The sequence below is a fragment of the Rhamphochromis sp. 'chilingali' genome (genome assembly GCF_963969265.1).
Source record: "Rhamphochromis sp. 'chilingali' genome assembly, chromosome: 3".
NCBI lineage: Eukaryota > Metazoa > Chordata > Actinopteri > Cichliformes > Cichlidae > Rhamphochromis > Rhamphochromis sp. 'chilingali'.
This window is the reverse complement of record NC_137931.1, coordinates 45297892-45321922: the sequence shown is the minus strand read 5'-3', so window position 1 is coordinate 45321922 and position 24031 is coordinate 45297892. Positions and strand designations below refer to the sequence as shown.

The following is a 24031-nucleotide window of genomic DNA, read 5'->3' as shown; positions in this document are numbered from 1 at the left end:
TTATTTGTCACGTACACAGTCATACACAGTACGATATGTAGTGAAATGCTTGGACAACTGCTCGTGACCTAAAGAAAACAAAAAAGGAAAAGGCTATGAATAAGATAGGAAATAAATATGAAAAATTAAAAAGGGTAAATTTAACTAGGAAGGAATAAAATATAAATTAAGGTTAAAAATGAAATAACTGTACAACACAAATTAGAATGAAGGGTAAATTTAACTGGGAAGAATAAGATAAAATATATAAATTAAAGTTGAAAATAAAATAACTGTACAACAAAATACACAATATAGAACTATATAAGAATGTATGAAGAAATATAAATAAATATATACACAATAACAGCAGCTGTACAAGTATTAACCGGAAATGAAGAATATAGTGACCAGTGTTGTGCAAAAACAAAGTCCAGAAAGTCCAGTGTGTGTAAGAACTGTATGTGTGGGTCAGTACTGTGTGGTGGTGTGATTGAGAGACCGTATCGCCTGCGGGAAGAAGCTCCTCCTCAGTCTCTCTGTGTTGGTCTTCAGGGAGCGGAATCGCTTTCCTGACCTCAACAGAGAGAACAGTCTGTTGTTGGGATGGCTGAGGTCCTTCACCATCTTCCTGGCCTTGGTCCAGCACCGCCTGCTGTAGATTGAGTGCAGGTCAGGGAGCTCGGAGCGGATGGTGCGCTCAGCTGACCGCACAACCCTCTGTAGAGCTCGTCTGTCCTGCATGGTGCTGTTCCCGAACCAGGTTAAGATGTTTCCCGCCAGGATGCTCTCTATGGTGCACGAGTAAAAGTTCCTGAGCACCTTGGAGGGCAGTTGGAAGTCTCTCAAGCGTCTGAGGTGGTAGAGACGCTGTCGGGCCTTTTTCACCACGGTGTTGATGTGACAGGACCATGACAGGTCCTGCGTGATGTGAACTCCGAGGTATTTGAAGCTGTCCACTCTCTCCACTGGGCACTCGTTGATGACGGGGGTCTGGTAGTTCCTCTCCTGCTTAGTGCTGAAGTCCACTATCAGCTCCTTTGTCTTACTGACGTTTAGAAGGAGGTTGTTCCTCTGGCACCAGTTCTCCAGATTCCTAATCTCCTTCACGTAGGCCGTCTCGTTGTTATCAGAGATCAGGCCCACCACGACGGTGTCGTCAGCAAACTTGATGATGGTGGTGGAGCTGGTAGTGGCCACACAGTCATATGTGTATCTCTTTGATATCTTCTCCCTCATCATCAGCCATATTAGAAGCTCAGGTCTCCACATGCTTTTCACTAGCTGTGTGATCCTCACCTATTCTAGTCTCATATCTCCACAGTGCAAGTCTCAGAAGAAGTACAGGAAGGGAGTCAAAGTTAGAAAGAAAAAACTGGTTTGTTGAAAAAGGCCTGTGTCCTGAGGTGACTGATCCCACCGCTGCTACCATACCTGAGGAACTGAGCTGGTTAAGCGTTGGGCTTTAATAATCACAAACAAACCAAACACTGAGCTGAGGGACAGCAGCTGGCTCATCAGCACAATTTAGACACGTGGGGAGAACAAACTCTGACACACTATCTAATATCAAAAAGCACAACAAAGAGTTAGTTTAATAGTTTAAATAACAGAACCCCCCCCCCCCCCCCCCCCCCCTCCATGTGGCAACACTTGGTATGTCCCAATCAACATGTTCCAAAACACCTGTATTTAATTGGCTACTTTTCACAGCAGCTGTTTGGTACCAGCAGATCTCTGCCGCTGAACAGACCACCATCACTGGTAAAACAAGCAAAAAAGTAGTCAATTAAGATTTGTTGTAAATATGTAAACACACCAATGATAACTAAATGTCCTTCAGCAATACCAAATAAATGAGTGTGATGTAGGTGGTTAAATATGTGTTTGTGTATGTGCACCAAATATGCATGCTCTGGGTTTACTGCATTTATTGTTGTGTGGCTTTCACTGTTGATGTTGCATTTCTCACTGTTGTTACAGGAAAGACGAGGAGCGGAAAGGAGAACAGGCTTCGGTGCAGCAGTCAGTTCCCTATACCAAGAAGAGATGATCAGGTATCTGCATATCTCAGAAATGAAATCTACTGACATCCTAACACAAGCTTGAACAGACTCATCTTTTTCCTCCAATTGTGAATCGCCGCTTATTTAATGCTCAGGTCGGTCTAAGTCTGGCATTGTTGATGCAGTATTTGATTATATTCAACAGACCATAACTGCAGTTCAGGCCCAGAGACGTCATCAAGTTCTGATTTATGTTAATGAAACACATTCTCCATTTACTCTTGCCTGGCAGACCTGCTCAAGCTTAAAAAGCTCATCCTCATTTCAATGAAAAAGAGCTCTATTGGAGATGAAAATGAGATGTGTGATTCCTGCAGGTTTTCATCATAAATGGCTGCATGTGATTAGTATGCACGGTCTTGGGAAGAGGCGGGCTCCCCTTTTTAATTATGGATTTATTTTTTTCATTTTTTTGCGTCGGGGTGGGGGTGATGAAGACGACCTGGGTACAGCAGAGCGAGGAGGGTGAAGCAGGGTTCCCAGAACAGCGCTCCTCTTGGTGATATCCAATAGCAACGATGCCTCCCGTGGGAACCAGGAAGGCAAAAATCTGCACACTTGTGCACGCCTAAACATACAGTCTTCACTATACGTTGCTGCAGGTTTTCATCCAGGTCCTTGCACAACCTGCCAGAACTGTCACACTCACTGCTCTGCTGCATTTCAATTTCCTTGTGCTCACACAGAAACACGCGGATCCTCTCCATATTAAACAGCTAAGCACCTGTTAACCAGACAGTTAATTGCATTGCTCGCTGCTCATCTCGACTTTGGAGCGCGTGTGTGTTTGTAGACGTGTGTGGAGCGTGCATCGACAAAAGCAGGATTGATTAGCGATATCCCTGGACTACTGAGCTGATCACTGTGTGATTGAGGAGCCTTTGAATGCTACACTTGTAATTCTCTCCCCCACCCTGAAAAAGGATTGGGATAAACAATGGAGGCTTTGTTGTCCGAACGCTCTGCTGGAAGCCGAAGCTGAGTTATTCGAGTTTCTCATACTTCCGTGGAACTCGGCCTCGTCGAGGGGATCGACCAGGGCCCTGCAGGGAATGTGGTGACAGATTGTGTAGGTGTATGTGTGTGTTTGTTTGATGAATGGTGTGGCCATGGTGTTGATCAGTGAAGCTCAGGCCAGGTAGATGAGTGTTCTCCACCACTGTGACCAGTTTAGCCTGATGGATGAAGGACATATCTGCCAGTACACCAGACTGGACACACACATGTGAGCACGTAACACTCTTACACACAAACACAAAACCATTGGTACCCCAGTGATGACAGAGTAGCCTGTGACCTTCCCAGCATGCTTTGCGGCGCTGTTGATGTCATGTCGTTTATAGGACCCACATTAATCATTAGTTTGTTTATAGTGTGTGTGTGTGTGTGTGTGTGTGTGTGTGTGTGTGTGTGTGTGTGTTTTCAGTGTTAATGGAAAGGATCAAAACGAAAAATTGTGTGCTTTCCTTCCTTCGTGAGCTTTTTTATTTACATTTTTAATAACCCCAATCTAACCCTTTAGCGATCTGCATGCGCACATGCAGGGTTCGCTTGTGCTTTATATATGTCAAGCAAGCCCCGTCGACCATCGACGAAAGACTGATGAGTCGCCCTATTGATTAGTTGCCGGGGGAGACGGATGGCGGCCACACATCAGGGACATTTGGGGTCAGCGTGGCCATCAGACAAGGAAGTAGGTGGAGCCCAGCTTGGTGTCTCATGAATAAACATAGCAGTGGTAATCAGGGCTATGCAAATGAATGTGCTCATACATAACCTGTCTGTGATAAAAGTGTAATGAGTTATTCATAATTCACCAAAGGCTGATGAGAAGAGGGAGGTGATGGGAGGCAAGGGCACGAGAAAGGGAGGAAGAAAAGGAAGTGCAGAGGAGCATTAAAGAGCAAGCTGCAGATACAACTTCCTTTGTGTTTTGCTGTGTCGGAGTGGGAACGAACTCGAAGCGTAGATTGTGTTGATGGCAAGTGAGTTTTATCTCCCTGATGTTTGCTGTGCAGGATCTTTAGTGTGTGCTGGATCTCTGGTATCAAGATTGTGATACTGTGGCTGTTTTCATACATTAACTGCAGCCTGGAATTTTAGGACGCCACAGAGGAGAGCACACATGTCAGAATCAGTCTGATTGGATGCTAAACGGTCTTTAGCTGCCAGATTTCATGGTAAAACGTGCGAAACCTGTCCGATAGTGAGGATGCTCAAAGAGAGGAGCTTTGTTTGCTAGGGTTGTCCTGTTTCCTGTGTGGTCGGTCCAGGCAGCTGCCTCGTTCTTTAAAACGCTGAGCTCGTCATCTCCTCTGTGCCAAATGTGACAACTTTGAACGTAAAAATTGTTTCTGACACTCAAGTTGCTTTTGTGCTTGAATTCAACCAAATCTGCTTCACATTTCTAAAAAGACTGCTTTGGTTGTATAAGACGATACCTGACTGGGTCTAACTCGGAGGCAGCTGTAGCTCAGGAGGTACAGCAGGTAAAATGTCCCAAAATGCCGTGTGTGTGCGCGCTCGCGCTCTGGGACTTTTGAGGCCCAGTGCAGCAGAGCACGCTGGCGTCGGAAACAGGAAGTGGGGGATTTGCCTTGGGGATGACTGACTGTGTGGGAGCGGTAAAGCGGCAGGTTTGCAGGGTTTCCTGTCGAACAATAGAGCACTAAATTGAATTAATCTGAATGGCCGGCATGGGCAGAGGAAAGGGAAGGCGTAAAGCTCTAAATGAGATTTTGCCCCTTCTCTCCCCCTCACCCAACGTCCCTCCTCCACCACTGCACCCTCTTCTCTCCCAGCATGCACTCCTGTCCCCAATGCCAAGAGGTGATTAGAGACACAGAGAGATAATTAGAGGTGGGATGGCTCTGTGTGCATGTGTCATACGCCGGTGCTCCCGAGGGATCTGGGACGCGTGGCTGCTGCTTTTCTATGAGAGATGTTATCTGTTACGTCTGTGGTTGCTTCACTATGCTAGCTGCTACCATTACCACTAATGTGACAACGTGTTGCTTGTGTGGTGTACCTGCACTTTCCATTTTGAAGGACTGCATGATGAGCTACACAATCTGCTAATAAAAAGCTTTTTGCCCATGGACATAGTTTCAGTTCAAACCAAAATCCAAAAAATGAATGGATTTTGGTTTGTGGTGCTAAAGGGCAACATTTGTTTCCAGAAACCTGCCGAAATCTCAGTTAAAGTAAAACCATATTAATAATTATAAATATTATGGTAACTGATAGCTGTTCATTTCCCCCCCCCCATGTTCTCAGGGAAGAGGATAAGAACATCTTTGACTACTGCAGAGACAATAACATCGAATACATCACCAACGCCATCACCTCCCAGAACGTGGACGTCAATATACGGGATGAAGAGGTATCTGCAAAGCTCAGTCACACTCCACTGGTTGCATGATTGACTTGACAAAGTGTTACTTGACAGAACTGTAGTTTTCATACATAATGCAGGAGGACAGGCCTATAGTAGCAAATTAAAATCAGAGTCAGGAAGAACTTCATTGTATGGCTGACGTGTCTGTTGAATCTGCAACAGCTGCATGGCTCTGACCTCTTGTGTGGGAGGGGAAGGTAAAAGCGATCAGACCCGTATCATGAAAAATACAGGTCACTGGGGGAACAGCTCATGCAGCTCACGCAGCCGTCGTTACATAATGGTTTCAGTGATCTGTGGCCACACGCGGGAATCGCTGCTCTGACTGAAATGCGTAAATTGTATGAGCGGCTATTAGCATCAGGAGGTGTTTTCTGGATTGACCCTGAACTCCATTCATCTGTCCTTGATTGGTTAGCATCCAGGCCAAATGGCTCACTCCCGGCCTCTTTCATCACAGCCACTATGCAGATAAACAGGCAGTCGGCTGGTGAGTTCAGTCAAAGGCCAGATGGCTGAAGGACCTCAGTGAGAATGCTTTGTGTCCCCAGCCATTGTTGGCCTCTTAGCTGTAATTCAGCTTGCTGGACAGGAGAGGGCAGTAGTGAAGTTTTCTATTGGCGAGCAGCGATCATTTGCATCTGTGGCTCAGAGACAGAAAGGCGGTCTTCCCAGCACTCACTGTTTGGGGCAGTGATCAAATACCCACCTGTGTTACACATTTCTAGTAGCAACCAACAAACAAAAGCTCTGCCTTAGAGCTCAGACTCTAAGGCAGAGAAATTTTAAAAATGCATTAGAATGTGTGAGGCGAGCTCATCCTGTCAGCTGTTGGGACATGAATGTTCTCCCTTTCTGATAAAATTCAGTGAAAATTTATTACTAGATAGAAAAATGCCCCCCCTAGTTTTTATTTATGTAACGCGTTCAGATCATAGTTGAACCAAACCAACTGACAACTATTTACGGTTTGGATGAATAAATGGCGATTACCCCAACAGATCACATGTGGTGTTTGTGCTTCAGTTCTGATCCAGAATATCTGTAGATGTAGAGCGGACTGCATTAAGAATGGCTTTGAATATAATAAAAAAGCTCCATATTTAAAAGCTGCATCTGTGAACGTATTATAGTCGTGTTTATATAAAATAGGAAGTTTTTTTTTTTTTCATCCAGCAGTATTTATCTAAATTACAGTTGAGTCTGAGTCAGCATGTCGGGAATTGGAGAACTTTTTATGTGGCAACGGGGAGCTGAGAATGTAATTTATAGTTAGATTTTCACCACATTAAGAGGTAGTGTTACATTTGGAGATACTTGTAGTGTGAGCATGCTTCAGAGCATGTTTGAGTGGACAAAAGCTCTACTCTGCTCTCAACAAATAACCAGCGTACAGCATATTTGTCTTCTAGGAAACACTAAAGGCTCCTTCACAATCTCTGCAGCTGAATCTCAATATCTTGTGTAGCTCTGTGTTAACTGCTGGGACGGTGGGGTAAATGTTTTGGATACTGTGGTTTGTGTACTCAAATATGCAATAGGTGTTTATTGGGACTAAGAGGATAAAAGAACCTTTTAACCTTTTGTTCCTTTGCTAATGTCTTTTATTTTTTGCAGAGGTGCACTTACAGTCTCCACACTGGTCAGGAATTTAACCCACTTTGACCTATCAGAGCAGAGCGCCAGCACAAAAGCGGGTTACCTTCTTCAATAGTAATATATTAGCCATGTTCAAAGGTATCGCTTTGAGGTTTCTGGGGAAAAAGTAATGAAATTTAAAATTTAATTGTGTTTTGTTTTTTTGTTGATGGTAATTTTGACTTTTGGCCACAATTTAACTCAAATATTCATATTGTGATTATGACAGAACTTAAATATCCATAAATATCCAGTGCTGCCATGATGATCTGCACAAATACTCCTATGGAGTTGCAGAGTTTGTGTGATGTCCCACTGGAACCTGCACACTTTGGTCTTCAGTGAAAATGTGGGCAACAGTCAGCAGAAGCACACCTGAGAGCGGGAGAGAGAGGCCAACTTATTGGTATTCCAGCCCAGCTTACAAGTATCCATTTTAACATGCAGCCGTGGTGATCAATATAATTTAAGCAACAGAATTGGACTTGGAGAGTTAGCTTTACCTAATTGGCCTCACTGAAAAATGAGGTTGTGTGGTTTTATTAGAGCAGGATCTTGGACCTAAGGAGAGGATGGTGCATGAGTGTGAGAAAGGGAGGGAGAGAAGGGAGGCTACTCATGTTTTGTGCACAGCGTCGCATCAATCAACCTTTGCAGCATTCTGCAATTTGCCTTGAAGTCTTTGGACTTTGCTTCAGCCGCGTAAAAGTTTGTGCATATAAGTGTTTGTATGAGGCCAGAGTCCACATGTCTCATCACTTTATACTCGGCTCATTATGGACCGGTCCAAAGGCTCTGATTTCGAATGGGCATTCATAACCTTTTGTAAAGCTCGATTGGCTTATTTTTTTTTTTCTTTGAGGTAGAGGAGGAGGAGAGGTGACGAGGTGTCTTTGTATCAAGCCTGCTTGATTTGGTCTGACCAGACACGACACTGAGAGCGTCACGCTAGTTTAAACACATCTTGGCTTTGGAAGTTTGGTCATCCCTGCATGTCTTTGATGTTATCGTACACCAATTATTTCTTATTTTTGCAGGGCCGGGCTCTCCTGCACTGGGCCTGTGACAGAGGCCACAAGGAGATGGTGTCTTTATTACTACAGCACAAAGCAGAAATCAACATTCAGGCGAGTAACACTCTTCCTTTATGTATTCTAAAGAAAGTGTCTTGATAGTAAAAATCTCCTTCAAAGTCAAATGCTGCCTAAACATCACCACAGTTACTATGTGATGTGAGAATTCTACTTCACGCTCAAGTTCTGAATCTTTGTGATCATTTAATATTAGACTAGTCTTCATGCCATCATCATCATCATCATCACAGGAGTCGTTTTAACATTAAAGAAATGAAACCTGAGTTATTGACAATAATAAAGCTTGGTTAGCAAACGCACTGCGGGAGGTTTATTAAACAGCTCTGCAGAAACTGCAGGATGACCTCAGATCTAATGCATTTCTATGTTGACTTGTACACAACATGTGGTCATAATGTAGAGAATTTGACATTGTGTGGGATGAGGGCATGGCTACTCGTTTGTACATGGACAAGTAAACTAAAAGAAAATGGTGACATCTCCTGCATCCCCACTCCCCTCTTTCTTTTTCTCTCCATCCTTTTCAGAAGGTCACCTTTAATTCACTTTGTGCCACAGACAAATCCCTCAGGGTTTTAGCAGACTGAGTTAGCTGGTAGCTAGCCTAGTGTTTAGGCTCCCTGAGGTTTAGTAGCATCCAGGAGGCTTTAGCTTTGGTAAGCTGGCTCAGCTGCACATCGGAGAAATTACTCCTGTTCCCCTGCACGGCGGCATGACACAGTGCAGTGCAACAGCCCGCGCTGAGGTTTTAACTGTAAGGACGAATCAATTGGAAGTAATCAGGCAAATTGTTTTACGTTGCACAACCCACATAATCAGGACATTTCACAAATGACTTTCTCTTTTGTGGTCATGCGTGGCTCTTTTGTTTCGAATGCTCGCAGGGAGGTGGTAGATTTGTGTCAAATGGCTCATAAAAGACTTAACAGCAGGATAACTGCAAAACACTTCACTGATGATTTACTGCATATCAGGATAATGACAGCAGAAGAGGATTGATGTATAGATGGAAGCTTGTTTTTTATAAATAAAACAGTCATGTATCCATCTTTAAAATAATACATCTAAGTGAGAAGACGCTTCAGCAGTCAAACTGGGGAAACCTCAATCTCTGCCCAGGTCGTCCTAATGGATCGGCTAAATTTGGGCACGCTGAATTTATTTCATGTTTTATTTGTTTCCTTCTTCCTCCTGAATCAAACGGAATGAAGATGGCGTTAGTGAATGACTCAAAGTGATCACATTCAGTCTTTAAAATCTACTTTGTGGAAAGATGGGTATAGAAACAAACACATATTTCAGAGGCAGGATGTTGTATCTCGGCACAATCGCAAACTCGCCTGAATTCATGTATTCAGGCCACCGGGAATGTTCCACCTGCTCGCCTCTCAGGTACTGCAGCACGTCTGTGCAGGAGGCTGAATATTAAGAAACTGGACCTCAGTGTCAGAGCTGCTGGAAGCAAATTTATGAGGTGACAAAGAGGTGGCTCAGAGAAAATATAGTCGGCTAAATCATGCCACTGTGTTGCAATGCCAAATTATCTCACTTTGTGAAGCTTACAGAATAATATGCCTCCCATTAGAACATGCTGGAACATCCTTTTGTTAGTTGGTCGTGGGCTTTACTCAGGAGGGGAGAAAGTAAGGGAATGATTTTTGTTGCACTGAGGTAATATGGAAAACGTAACAAGTAGTTTTAATGGTTCATTTTTGCTTTGTTTTGGGTGTTTTTAATACAAAAGAAATGTGAGAGGTTGTTCACGAGGGGCAACGGAGGCATGTTTGGGTTGTTTGTAGCCTATTAGTGCGCCCAGTAATCTTTCTCGACCTCTACCAACTGCCGAGCAACCAGTAAATAAAGATCAAACATGATTTATGCTTAATTTGTTGATTAAAAAAGGGGAGGGGGGCTTGGAGTTAAAAACAAAAGTATTATCATTTGCTTGGCAGAAGAGGGGAAATCGTTTGAAATTAATCAACTGATTGTTTTAGTGAATTGTTCCCAAACCCTGGTAACCTGCATTAAGGGCTCGTTTGATAGTTAATCCAGGATCAAGGCAGGGAGGGACCACAATAGGTAGCTGTCTGTGTTTGAATACACAGATCTGCCACCTGCTAACTGTAGATCAGGTTATGGTGCAGTAAAACCCGCTGCTCCTCCTCCACAGCATCCCTCGACTAATACACCCAGAGCAAGTGGAGCAAGCGAGACCAACTGGTGGCAAGACAAATGCATTTTAATAGGAGAAATTAAGACTTTAATATAAATACTAAGGTGGTAAATAAGTATTTAGCAAATTGCAGTTTAGGACTTTCATTACATCCCAACAGTGGGATAAATTGATCTAAACAGGAGAAAATTCATTGTAAATTTGTTTAACCTCCGAAGTCTTTCATGGCAGCATTTTTAATTTCTCTTTGCATTTGGGCTGAGTGGGACCTGATGAATGTAAAAACAACCACGAAGAATCAGAGTAAATCTGTGCGTTTGATTTTTGTTTCTGAGGAAAAAGATCCACACATGAGGACATTCGCTTTAAATTTCGATAGAACAGTGGCAGCATGATGTCCTAAGTGGGTATCAGGCCCAAAATTTAGTATTTTGTTCTAGACAACCCAAAATGTGAGGTCCACATATGTGGACGCAGGTCCTTGGAGGTTAAATATAATTAGTATTACAAATACCTGAATTATGCTTTGATAAAAACGGGAATCAATCATTTTTTGTCAATTAAAGAACATATTACCAATCTGGAAAGCTAGCGGCGAGTCTGCTGACTTAACCCTTTGTGGATTAGTTGTTCAGAGACGTCCCGCCCGGTGCATTGGTCTCTAAATGTAAAATAAATAAAAAGCAAACTGTAGCCATGAGGTCTGGGATTGCAGTTCCCTCTTTTGGTCAACCAAAGTCTGCTCAAAGAACACGTGAATACCAGAAAGTCTCCATAGTCAACAATCTTGTCCCTTACTAAAATATTTTATTTCATTTGCAGATTTGATTATATGCCAACTGATTTGACTTTCTTACTCCATGGGGAGAAAGGGAAAAATGGTCCTACGTGATCTTGGTTCTAAAATTGATACTTGCCAGTTGTAGGTGTTAAAATAGTCTTTTGATGAAATTCATAACACACTTTGCTAAATAAAAGAGAATAAAAGTACTTCTACAGCTGCTGCGTATGAATACACGTTTAAACACAAACGCACAAGCTTTGTCAAAAGAAATCATTCTGAGCACAGGCTGGTTTAACATTTCAGTCAGCCGACTGGTTTGTATTTTAAAAGGTTCAACAGAAATCATCAGTAACCGTTCACTGTTTTACCACAACACTGTTCTCTCAATAATATTACCTCATTGATTCAGTTTGGTTCCTTCAGTTTTAATCTGGAAAAAATAAATCAAAGCAAGACAAACAAGTTTCAGATATTCAGTTACATTGTTCCCAATCAAGACTTTGGTAATTCTTCTTTTTGTTCACTTTGAAGTTTGGGAATTTGTCCCACACGGCCCCACGTGTGGTCATTCGCTGTCCAGATGCTGTAATCTCAAACCCACGGCTAAGCCTCATCGCCCACACACACACAGACAACTTTTGTTTTTTTAGGTGGAAATCCCAAACACTTTAATCTTCCCAGCAACCCTTTGGGTTGCTACGGAAACACATTTATAAAAGGTGTACTCAGTCGTGGAGGAGGAGTTAAGAAGGTACGGCTTAGGTCCAGACTAGCAGGAATGGTCGGGGTAGACTTTCACAATGTCAGCCTTAGACTGGGATTACTAAGAGCGTAGGTGACACAGGGAGGATTAGTTTAACAAAGAGGACAGACAGGTGACATGCAGGTGAACCCAACGGGCCCTCAATGCGCAACAGGAAGTGAGCATTAAGTTTAGGTGATGGGAGGAAAAATGCAGCCAAAGTTTTAAGCACCATGACTGCATCTCGCATTCTTTCACTTGCTTTTTGCCTGTCCCTCTGCCTCTCTTTTCCCCTCGCCTCATCACTCTCCCCTCCCACCCAGCCAATGCCACCATCCCCTTCACTCCATCCCTCTCTGCCTCTGCCTCTACTTTATATTAAAACAACATGATCCATGAGGCAGCGAGGGCGACTCGCAGCACCGCTAATTCTAATTAAACCAGCGTGGTAGCGTGGCCACGGCAGGGCCCAAGCACTCCCAGTCTATCAGTCTATCGGATAGAAATTCATAACTTAATTGAGGTCAGAGCCTTGAGCCAGCAGAACAAAAGTCTTCAGCCAGGACCAGCGAGATCAATAGTAATAAATATCTGACTGGGTGGCCTACAATTGGTGGCTGGAGTGCACACAAGTCGCATGCACGCAGCCTGCACGTGGGACCTGCAGATGTCTCGTGTGAGAGAAGTTTGGCCTTTGAGACGTTTTATTTTATTTACCTTTTATCTAACTTTTTTATATTCCAAGAACTGGGCAGAGCATGCCGCTCGTGTAAAACTGGAAAGGGCACACTGTGGCTTCAAGTCTGTATAGCTGATTTGTAATGACATGGTCTCTCCAAGGATGCATTGATTTGATATTGTAGTGAGTGGAGTGGATGGACTTAAACTGAGGTGGATGTTAATTTATTTATTGAGGCCAAACGGTGAATTTGTCTCCATGGGACACCTCGACTTTGCTGAATGTCTGCGTAGATCAGCAAAGAACTGTAAATAATCATTGAAGATTTTCCACATTAGCACTTTGTGCATTTGTTCTAATCTAAAGCTATTAGCATGTAGACATTAGCTTTTAGAATATGTTGGCTTCTCATCTTAAGCCATTTATTCAAGAGGTGCAGGCCACACTACACTGCTCATCTCCTGTCAGTTCATAAATGCCCCAACTGGAAAAAACCAAATGTGTAGTTATGTCATGCATCTTTGTTAAGCCAGTGTAATCTTAACTAATCCACACACCCAGCTTTAATAAGCCTGTCTTAACATACAGGTGAAGGGCCCTGATGCAGATGATATTCGGGTCGTAATGTAGACGTGCTTCTGCAAATACACAAGGGTCCATTAGCCTGTAGCCAAATATTCACTCATGCTTCGGAGATCCTCAGTTATGACAGTAACCTAAAGCTTTGTCAAAAAAGTGAAAATGATAATGCAACGAAAATGAGTCAGTTTTTTATTTATACACACCCACACACAATGCCAAATGTTGGCACTGCGTTGGAGTAAATCCACAGGTTGAAGGCTTCAAAACTAGTTGCAACTGATGTGTTCATTACGAGATTATTCCAGTTATTTCTTTTCTCCCCTGTACCTCCCAAAACCTACTGCATTTATCACTCATCTTTTAGTGTTCATAATTTTTCCTTCATAAATTCTCTAACATAATTTTCCGAAGCCGTCCAGTTGCCTAGATTGGAGTCTGTACCCGGTCCCTGATCTAAACTGTTTTGAATTTAAAGAGCGAATGCATTTTACGTAACCTGCAAAGTCTCACTTTTGAGGAGGTGGACCCCAGAACATCGGCCTTTTACACTTTATTCTAATAAGTTTATAGGAGTAGTGACAAAGATCTACAAAATCCAGGAAAAAGTCATTTTGCTTCTTGGTTTAATAATCCTGACTTGCTGTGGATGTGCTGCATGTTTAATTAATTTAAAAATATAAAAGGTCAAAATGGAGCATAAATAAAAATTACAGTGCTTACTGAGAAGTGCATGACTGCTTTTTCTTCACAATAGAAATATTTTTGGTTTGTGCCAATTCCCTGCTTCACAAATCAAGCGGCACATCTGAAAAACATTTAATTTGAATTTTTCACTAAAGCACATCAAACCTGCATCAATATTAAATCTCCCACTGAATTAGCAAAAACATAAACCTCCTTATGGATGTGGTGCCGCTCTACAGCAGCAGAGTCCTCTGCTGTGGTGTCGGCTGCTCGTGTGATCAAAGCGGCGAATGCGCTCACACACGCCATGGCGGGCTGATTGAAATTCTATGGTGGAGGTATTATTACACGTTTGTGTCCCTCCCCTTTCCCAGCACTGCCTCCTATAACTAATGGCTCAGTCAGCCCAGTCATAACAAATATCCAGCAATATTTGTCATAATTGTGTGCGCGCGTATGCATGCGTTTCTGTGCATATAATTGTGCAACCTATCCTCCAGAATGTATAGGATAATTAAGAAAATGCACCAAGGTGGGAAAGGTAAGGAGAGGAAAAAATATATGGAATGAAAATGGATAACACAATAAGGTGAAGGCAGAAAGTGGGCAGAGTAAACAAAGATGCGAGATGGACACTAGTGAGGTCTGATAATGTGATGCAACACTGACCTGTTGGAGGGTTCGCCATACTGCCAATATTTGTCTTGCACATTACTGAGTGTATTGGGCTGTTTTTGGCAAAGTCGCAGTTCAGTCAGCATGATTGCTCGAGGGCACCACTATACAGTATTTTCAGTGTAGCAGAACTTCCAAGTATTTGTATTGCTGGATAAGACAAAATGGAAATGCTTAGTTGGGTTTGGGCTGCAGCACAATGATGGTATGTTTAGACTGGATGCACTGAACTTGACCTTTAATGGGACACCAGCACCCAGGTTTATCAGATCTGCTAAAGACTTCCACTGTTGCCATGGTTCTCAGCTGGAAAACGGGGGGGGATTGCCAACTCTGGGTCAGGGACAAGTTGTTGCCCCAAGTGGAGGAGTTAAAATATCTCAGATCTTTTTTTTCCCAACAATCTGATGGGGCAGACTGGGGCTGCATCTGCAACACGGGCGTTGTACTGGTCAGCTGTAGTGAAGAAAGCTGAGTGTAAAAGCAGAGCTGTTGACTTTACTGGTCTGTCTGCATCCCTACCCTCGCCTGTGGCCTCTGTCTTAGAGAGAGGGCGGAGAGTCTGAGTAGGACGACTAGTTGGCGAGGTGTTCCAGGCACATAACACAGGGAGGAGGACTCGAGGTAAACCCGGGACACACTCTGTCCTGGGAACGCCTCTGCGGTTTCCCCCTCCCGAATGAGCTGGGGGAGGTGGCTGGGGAAAGGAAGGTCTGGGCTGCTTAGGCTGCTGCCCCCACAACCTGACCCTGGATGAGTGGATGCATTACTGCTGGGGGTTTTTCTTTCCCTATAGCCCTGATTATGAAGATATAAATATGACTCTGGGATGTTACTCAAGTGTTGTCTTTTTGTGCATAAAGTAAATCCACGATGTCCTTTTACCATAATTAACTAAACTCACACATGTTAGCCATTTTCAAGCCAGCCTGAACCGCAGCACGGCTCTGTAAAGGATGCACACAGGGCATCGTTTCCCGTCACACAGCACTTGTCATCTTAGCAGTCACGCAGTAACCTGGTGTTATAGGATACACATTTGGTACTTGCTGCACATTAGCCGGACTCGATGAAATAAAAGCTGTTGCAGTGCGCTGTTAAAAAGAGCCTATCAGACACCGACACAGTTATGAATCTATAATATGAGCACTCAGAAAAGAGCCAGCTGCTTGACAGTAATGGTCCAGCCTAAAGAGCCATTCCAGCAGGTAACGGTCCTCTTTGCCATCATCAGCTGTTGTTTCTTTCTTATTGGCCACTCACTGGGCCTTGCCTACACTCAGCTATTTGATTTCCATCGTTCTTAACCGTCCACATAAATTGTCAGGAGCATTAAAGCTGTCCTCGACTGTTGCAGACAGAGGGGGAGAGGAGAGTGAGGGAGTGAGAGCTGGATACAGACAGCGAGGGGAGGGGATGGGGTGAGGAGAGAGAATAAACAAAGTAAGTGTTTTGCCTTCCATCAGTCTCCTGCAGTACTCAGCTTTATGAGTCCCTCACTCCAAATGCCAGGCCAGAGCCCCCACTGCTTGCCCATTGATTTTCATATTACACTCTTTTATGTATTTATTTATTTCATATATTTCTTTTTAAACATCATCGATGAGCCGCAGGAGGGCCTCTGCCGATGTTAATTCTCAGCCTCAACCCCATCTTCCTTCTCTGATGGCTTTAATGGAGGCTAAGGTGTCCCATGGGAACAAGCAAGCTTTGCGACATAGGCGGGGCGAGACGTGTGGAGGGGAAGACGTGGATGAAGAGATGGAGATTTGGTGAAAAGACTTCTTGCCTTTCTCTGTAGCAGAGAGGAAGGAAAATGACTGTTAAAGTTCTTTAATGCTGAAACTGCACATAGATCTACAGACACACTGAAACCCTTTAACTCATTTAATATCTACGGTCCCTTTTTTATGTCTTTAGGTTTAGCTGCTTGGTGTGATAGCACATATAGAAGTGACAGAGATGGGGAAACCCAGGAAGCTGAAGGACACTCGCAGAAGGTGTGAAGGGCAGGGAGTTTGGTGTTGGGGCTAATTTGACCGTGGGCGGCAGTGCTCACACACTGAATGGCAAGGTTACCTCTCCCAGCTCAGAGAGGAGACCCAGATTCAATTAAGGCTGGGCCTGGTCTGCAGATCCTTTTAACTGGGGGCCTTCCCAGTGCACATGTCAGGAAAAACGTCCACAGAAGCATCAGCAGCAAACAAAAGCAGCCACACGGCTGTGTAACGTCTTCAGCTTCACTTAATTTATGGATATTTTAATGTGAGGTAAAGACACCAAAACATTTAAGGGATCCATTGATGCTCATCTTTATATTGCTTTAAAGCATGTTTTAGTTTCTAGTTTCTGCTGTTCGTCGGTTTTTGTCGCTCATTATTTGTCACAAATCTGTTAAATTTCATTTGGATAGAACACAAACTGGTGATAAATCAAAGTATAAATATCAGCATACGTATATTCAGCTGTTAATCTGCGTAACTTTGCACTGCACGGCAGTTTTGCTTTTCCGTCTTGTTTTTGGAGCAGACCACTTATCAGAGGTTTTGCACATCAATCCCTTTATTGTGTAAAGAATCAGTCTTTGAATAGATTTGGCTTGAAGGGTAGAAGCGATGCACAGTGCCCAGGACACTGAGTGCTGATTGCATATGTGTTTTGGTAAATGGCTTTCTGCTGGTTGATATGATTTATATATTGTGCATTTAAGTTGTCCAACAAGTCCAAGGTTTTGGTGGCACAGTAGCTGCTCTAGTCTTAGATGGGACCCGCTGAAGGAGGATCAGCTTCTCAGTCTGGGCTCTTCTTTCTGATTGATGGCACCTGCTCATCATAATGCTATCTGCTGGAATCTGCATACCAATGATCCCAGCCGCCTATCGATTCACCCCTCATCTACCCCACACACACCCTGGAGACCAATACACACACACACACCCACGCGCACACATTCATCCACTCCATCTCCCTCCCCAACCACTGTCATTATAAAAGTCAGCAGCTGCTGCTGCATGCATTGATCATAAATCATAATTGCTTCATTTTTCCCTACTTGTTTAATGTTGCTGTCAGGGACAGTAGGGGGAGAAAAGGAGGAGGCGGAGAAACGGAGGAAGAAAAGCCCAAAGAAAGTTTACTGAGACGCAGAAAAATGAGATTAGAACAGAGAGCTGAAGGAGAAATGGTCTCCAATCTCTCCGCTGGCATATCGAGTCCTCTGGCCTTTAAAAGAGCAGCAGCCTGACATGTCCGCATTGGCTCAAGAATTTAAGCTGTTTCCACTTCAGACGTTTTTCCTTTTAAAACCAACTCTGCTCACATTAAAAGAACCAAACTCTGATATAGTGCTAAATGGTGTTTTGTCTTCATGACGGTTTATGTAAGTGACCAAAGGCATTGTGTGCTAATAATATGCATCAGTATTTTAGAGATGCTGTTTTATTTGTTGTTTTTTTAAATATAAGATAAATGGCGCAGGGGCTCGGCAGTTCCATTCGTTTCCCCGGCTGAGCTGAGTTTCCACCTCGGACATGTCCCAGATCCCCTCCTCTTAATCCTGGAGTGAAGTTTAGCTTTGGTTGAATGTTTTGCAGCATCCATTGACGAAAACAAGTTAAATCGTTTTACAGAAATGAACTCAACATCTTTGACCGTCCCCTTCTCTGCAGATAAACGGAGCTACAGACTTTTATTTGTTCCCTTTTTGACTTTGAGTTGTTTTGACAATCCTGTGCTGATATTTTTAGGAGTGGCTGGTACTTTATGACAGACATGGAAGAATAAAATGTATCTGATTTTTTTTCTTCTTCTTCTTTCCCCACTTTTGAGCACTTTTGGAATAGTTACACTATTTTTGATCTTTTTAAAAGTATGACTACATGCTGCATCTCTGTATTTCCTTAATTCACTCCTCCTCTCATCAATCTTGCTTCACATCATTTGTGTGTTAGAAATGATAGATTGGTGTGACTGAAATTCACCAAAATTGCAAGTGTACTGATAGATCAATCCCTACCCATGCGGCTCCTAAACGCATTGCTCCACCCCATTAGGGTGATGCACTACACAGTGCTGGAGCTCTCCTGCTGCCATTGTGCAAGCAGCTGCTTTATTGAGCACTCTGCTGACATACAGCCCAGCGTTTCTGCATCGCAAGGGGAAACTTTGGATGACATGTAAAAGCAGAGGTTTGGTGCAACATGCCTTCATAATGGGATGGGGAACTTGGGTGCACGAGTGAGGTGGGAGGGGGGCGTGCTAGCTGCAGGTATTGTGGGGGGGAAGGAGTGTCTCTTCCTGGCTGCTTCCAAAGCAAATGGAAGACAATCCAATTTCCTGTGATTCCATCAAGCCTCCGTCCTGGATCCGGGAGCATTAGGGAACGCTGAGAGGACAGGCCGCTGACCCCCTCACATGAACATGCAAGAGGCATGTAGGCTGCACACGTGCGCTGGCGTGCTCATCTGTATTGTTAGGTTTGTTGGCCTGTGTTTTATCAGTCACATATTTTCACTTACGAGCGCACACGCGTCCTTTTATGCTGCCGAACAACAAACTGCAGATTAGCGCTGGAGGCAGATTAGAGCTTAAAGCCGTTACACTTTAATTATAACTGTATTTATGTGCGGCGTGGTCTTTCACTTGGCCCTGGCTGTAAACATCTGCCGCTCTCCCACTGTGCTCAGTCTTTGTCTGTGTTGTGAACTAAAGGGGAAATTGGTTGCAGCATTATCTTATTTACACAAAATGCCGAGAAGATTAAAACGTGACCCTCTTGCTGTTAGACGTATGCGCGCATATATAAATGCAGCTATTTTGCTACAGGTCTGCCTGCTCTTCTCCAGACTGTCAGGCTGACACGTTTTCTGCAGTACATCACAGGTTGTGATTTGACTCTCAGTCAGACAGCATTGTTGTCTTGGGTTAACCGCTGCACGCTTTCCACGCTGGTGGCGATTTGCATCTGTTCTCTGTGATCCACCCAGAGGGAATAGAAAGCTCTAATCCAATCAGCAGGTCCCTGAAGTGCTGCCCCTGAGAGATGGAGAGAAACACAACAATAGGATCACTCTGCACTGGTTTCAGCAGGAGAAGGCAGACGGGAAAGGGAAGGAAGGGAAATGAGGGATTGTAGAGGAGAGGGATTAAGTCTGAAGAAGAGACGAGAGGAACGAACGGGGGCGAGGCGAGGATGATGGGTGAAGTAAGGAAATGAAATGAGGGAGGTGTGGCTTGGTGTGACAGGAGGTAACAAAACAGGAAAGACTAATGAATAATTTTACAATAGTTTGGAACTTTTGTGACTGCAGTGACATGTGAGCTACAAGAGCCTCCTTAGTTTTAATCTTCTTTGAAATGATTCCACTTGGTTCAACTGCTGCTCTTGTTCTAAGGCCACAGTTTATTACCACGGAGGTGCAAAAGCAGGCTGGAGCAGTGATTTTAAACTGAATCTCCTGGTGATGGTGCCTGTCAGAACTGTCTTTTATATCTACAGACACGCAAGGACGCAGTTTCCCCATCGCTGTCCTCAGTCTAACACTTCATACAAGATATCATATTGCTGCCGCTGAGCCTTTCACCACAAGGATCATCTGTTCAAAGAGCGTACACTCAGATCACACAGATGTTGAGGTCACAAACTCGTGTATCAGATATGATGCACTTGATGTTATAGGTTAAACACGGTCACTTACAGATGAGATGGATATAAATTTATTTATTTTTTTAAATGCATGTTTCTGGCTCATCTTTTAAAGGTTTATTTGGTTGGGGCTGAGTAACAAAGTAGCCATGAAAGGGTGAAATGCAATGAATGTAAATGTAGCCAAAGTCCAGTGTTAATAGACCTTGACCTGTTAAAATCCATACTATGGATGAAGGTGCTGGGACATCTACACTTTATACCTGCAGGAGCGGCTTTGGTGTGGAAACGTGTCACGGAGCTCCTAGCAAATAGTTTTTGTGCATCATTTGAGTTCTTTTTGTTTTAAATGTGTGCACTTTGTGTCTGAGCGGCTGTGGTTCCTAAATGCAGTTAGTTGGTTGTGACATTTCGTACCTCCCAGATATTCACAAACTAACTTGAATATAAGGGGAGTGCTACACTTAAATTCAGCGAGCTCTTTAGAATAAACCGAATGTTTAAAGGCTGCACGGTGAGTTGCTTTTTGTTTAAATACACCTGTGGCAAAATGACAGAACACCTAAACTCCAGTGTTAACGGCTCCGGCCTGTGTCTTGTCCATATAGTTTGATTTGTATGAGCTTTGACTTATTAACACTTCAAACAAGCCACACAATAGTCTGCGAATTATAAAAAATAATTTCCAAATTAGCATCAACGTGAGTGAGAAATGTTCCCTTTCTTCCACTCAGACTTTGTAAATCCAGTATTGATGCATCGTTTTCGTAATGGTCACATAAACATTACAACTAAGGTTGGAAACCTGCTGTCAGCTGAGACGCCCACTGAAAACATCCAGATGAACAGATTCAACCTTTCGGTGATGGGTTTGGATTCGGGTTGATGCTGGATGGGCAGCTATGATTGAAGGGGGTGATGGCTCCCCTTTAATCTGAGCTTTAGGTTTCAGGTTAACCAGAACTGGAAACGACCTGCAAGCTGAAAGTTTAGATTTTTCAGGTCACATGTTTCTCAAATCAATATCTCATCGTCTTAGAATTCCCCTTTGGTCCAGGCAAACATAAACACGGCACCCTTTGTCCACAAAAAATGTTTAATTTGTATTCAATCAGGTGCGAGTTTCCCTCTTGAAGTCTGGACAAAGTGACAGCTCACAACTTACTCACAGCAACTGCTGGCATTATTTCTGTGTTAAGTGGATATTGTTTGAATGTGCACTCAGTGAAGTCTTGTTTTTGCTGTGTCACAGGTCCTTTGAATTAAACACTTGTTTTTGGCTTTTTACAGGACGATGAAGGACAGACGGCGTTGCATTATGGTAAGAAAGCATCGTGAACACTTTCCTCGCTGTAAAGCTTTTTGTGCCTATTTTTCAAATTGGCTCATCTCATTCCACATTTATTCTGCACAGACATCATGTTGTCTGCGTGCGCACTCTCACTTTATTTACAGCAGCTTGTTTTTTTGTGCGCACGCCTTCTTTGACTATATTTTGTTTCAAATTGATCATCTTTGAGTCCTGCTCCTCCCACTCTATCCTTTCTATTCCTCACTTATTTTCTGCTGTTTTCCACAAAGTTTGTCATTCCTTCCTTTTTGCTCCTGCGTGTGTGTGTTTGTGTGTAATAATCACTAGACCTCCCAGAGGAAATCAGCAGTGGTCCTTAGACTCCCCTGACCCCCTCGTGCCCCAACACACATGTCCCTGAGGGGCGTTTCCCATGTCCTCTGAGCCTCTGTGTGCATGTGGCTGCACCATCTGTCCCTGTGCTTGGTGGCGTTGGAGTGGGCATGCTGGATTACCCACTGGAGATCTGCACACACACCCGCACTCACCAGAAGAAGTCCTGAGGATGGGGCATAAAAAGATGACTAATAAACATAAGCGATGAACTCCAAGAGACAAATAGCAGAGAATGAAAATTCATTCCCACCTCTCTTTGCACAGGGCCACACTGGCTGGCAAGTGATTAATTGAGGGTTTACTGCTCACCATAAATTGTTCTCCTCCTCTACGGCTCCCCCGAGGGCCAGCCACTTTTTACAGCTCAAGGCCCAGGCGAGAGACGCGCCGCACGCGCACACACAAGGCTGGCTAAATAAAATACTGTTTAGAGTAACAAGAGGAGGGCTGCAAGTGTGGCTGGGGGGGAGAAACAGTCAAGCTTTGTTACTCTGTTTTAGCTGGAAGATTAGTGATTCTTGTGGCTTTGCACACCTCATACATTCATTCATAGCTGCAGCTTGAGCATGCACACAGCCTTGCTCTCGCACTCGCGTGCATTCCGATGTAACATCGCATCCCGTGCGTGCACACTCCCACCGCCACCTCTGAGCTGGAGGTTAAAAGGCCTTGCTGTCAATCACTGCGGCTGCTGACATCAGCGAACATGGCACAGCAGAGTCTGCTCTTTAAAAGCAGCGAGCGGGAGGGAGTGTGTCAGAGGGGCAAGAGGTAGATCGGGAATGAAGGAGCCCTCTAACTGGGTTAAGAAAGTGCATGCTGCCCCCCGCCCCTCTCCACTCTGCACTGGGAGGGGAAAGACCCTTTTAGTGGGGTACAAATTGTCAATGGGGCAGAAATGAAGTGTTTGAAGGAAGCTCAGGTCCAAGCCAGTGTCAGTGCTGGGCCTGCAGATTAGCTTTTCATTAACTGCAGCACTTTACATACTGTATTAACCCACAGTGTGGAGACGGAATGAGGCACATTCACTCTAACCTGCCACATCATAACAGTGGTTCATTGTTTCATTAACCACTTAAAACTAAATGAAACGCAACCACATTAACTCTGTTTGGTTAAAACTCATTTATTAATAAAATGTTGCTAAAGCTGCAGTCTCAGTGACAACATGGAGGTAAACAGTTTCATTTGTCCAGGTGTATCAACTCGAACCAAAGTGTTTAGTTTATTCATCCATTCATACGAGGACTCGAGTTTCTGTAACGCCTGTCTTGGCAATCGATCCAACAGCTTTCACTAAACACACGTGAACCTCATGGGGGTAAAAACTCAAGGATGCTCACACTGATGTGATAGATAATTGGTTTTCTATGCATTTGTTCTCGGGAGACGGAATATTGATTTAAAATATCGTACATTTCATGTTGTTCTTTCGGTTTCCAATGTGACTTTTTGTTTTTGTAGCTTCGGCGTGTGAATTTGTTGAAATTGTGGATCTGCTGCTGAAATCTGGAGCTGACCCAACTATCACAGACCAGGAAGGTTGTCTTCCTGAGGAGGTCACTGATTCCCGTGCGATCTCCCTTCTCCTGCGTGGGTACACTACTTCGAAAGGCTGAGTCGGCCTTGCATCCCACCACCCTGTTATTCCAATCTCCTAGTCTCCTCCCTGCTCCCCTCTTTTGCCCAGCCTTCCCATAATCCTTCATTCATCCCTGCAGAGACTTCTTTCCCCCTTTTCAGCCCTAACAGTCTGTAGACCTGGACTGCAGACGGGTTTTGTTTTCTATTTTGTCTTTTTTTTTTTTTTTTTTTTTTTTTTTCCCTCTCCCCCACCCAAATTGTTGAGGTGACTTTGATTTCATTGGTTTAGCTCTTTTTGAGCTGCGGTTGTAAACATTAGTCATTCAATTTAATACACAAGGGCACTGCATGTATTTTCAGTCTTCTATATACTGTATTGACTATCTGCACAGTAGGGTTGGGTGATATGACGGTTACTGTAAGACAGATTTATGAACTGATAAGGTATAGCTACAAGACTTTGACTGGAGATGGTGCAATTAAATGAGCTGGACAGCATATTGGCAATATATAAATGACATTGTGTGCATCTGTGTGTTAAAGCATCTGTATTTATCCGGCATCACCAGATCAAGCAAAAACAGACATCCCCATTCACTTATCTATAAACGCTATAAGATATC

At 43.7% G+C, this 24031-nt stretch overlaps 1 protein-coding gene across 1 annotated transcript in view; it reads left to right on the top strand.

The window, feature by feature from the left end:
- The window catches only part of acbd6 (acyl-CoA binding domain containing 6), a 29646-nt gene extending 6000 nt beyond the window's left edge, over nt 1–23646 (top strand). The window contains exons 4-8 of the mRNA XM_080879004.1: nt 1963–2036; nt 5322–5427; nt 8118–8207; nt 21428–21458; nt 23289–23646. Of these exons, the coding sequence (XP_080735130.1) occupies nt 1963–2036; nt 5322–5427; nt 8118–8207; nt 21428–21458; nt 23289–23443 (456 nt within the window). The 3' untranslated portion in view covers nt 23444–23646. The remainder of the gene's footprint in view (nt 1–1962; nt 2037–5321; nt 5428–8117; nt 8208–21427; nt 21459–23288) is intronic.
- Nucleotides 23647–24031: the final 385 nt, after the last annotated feature.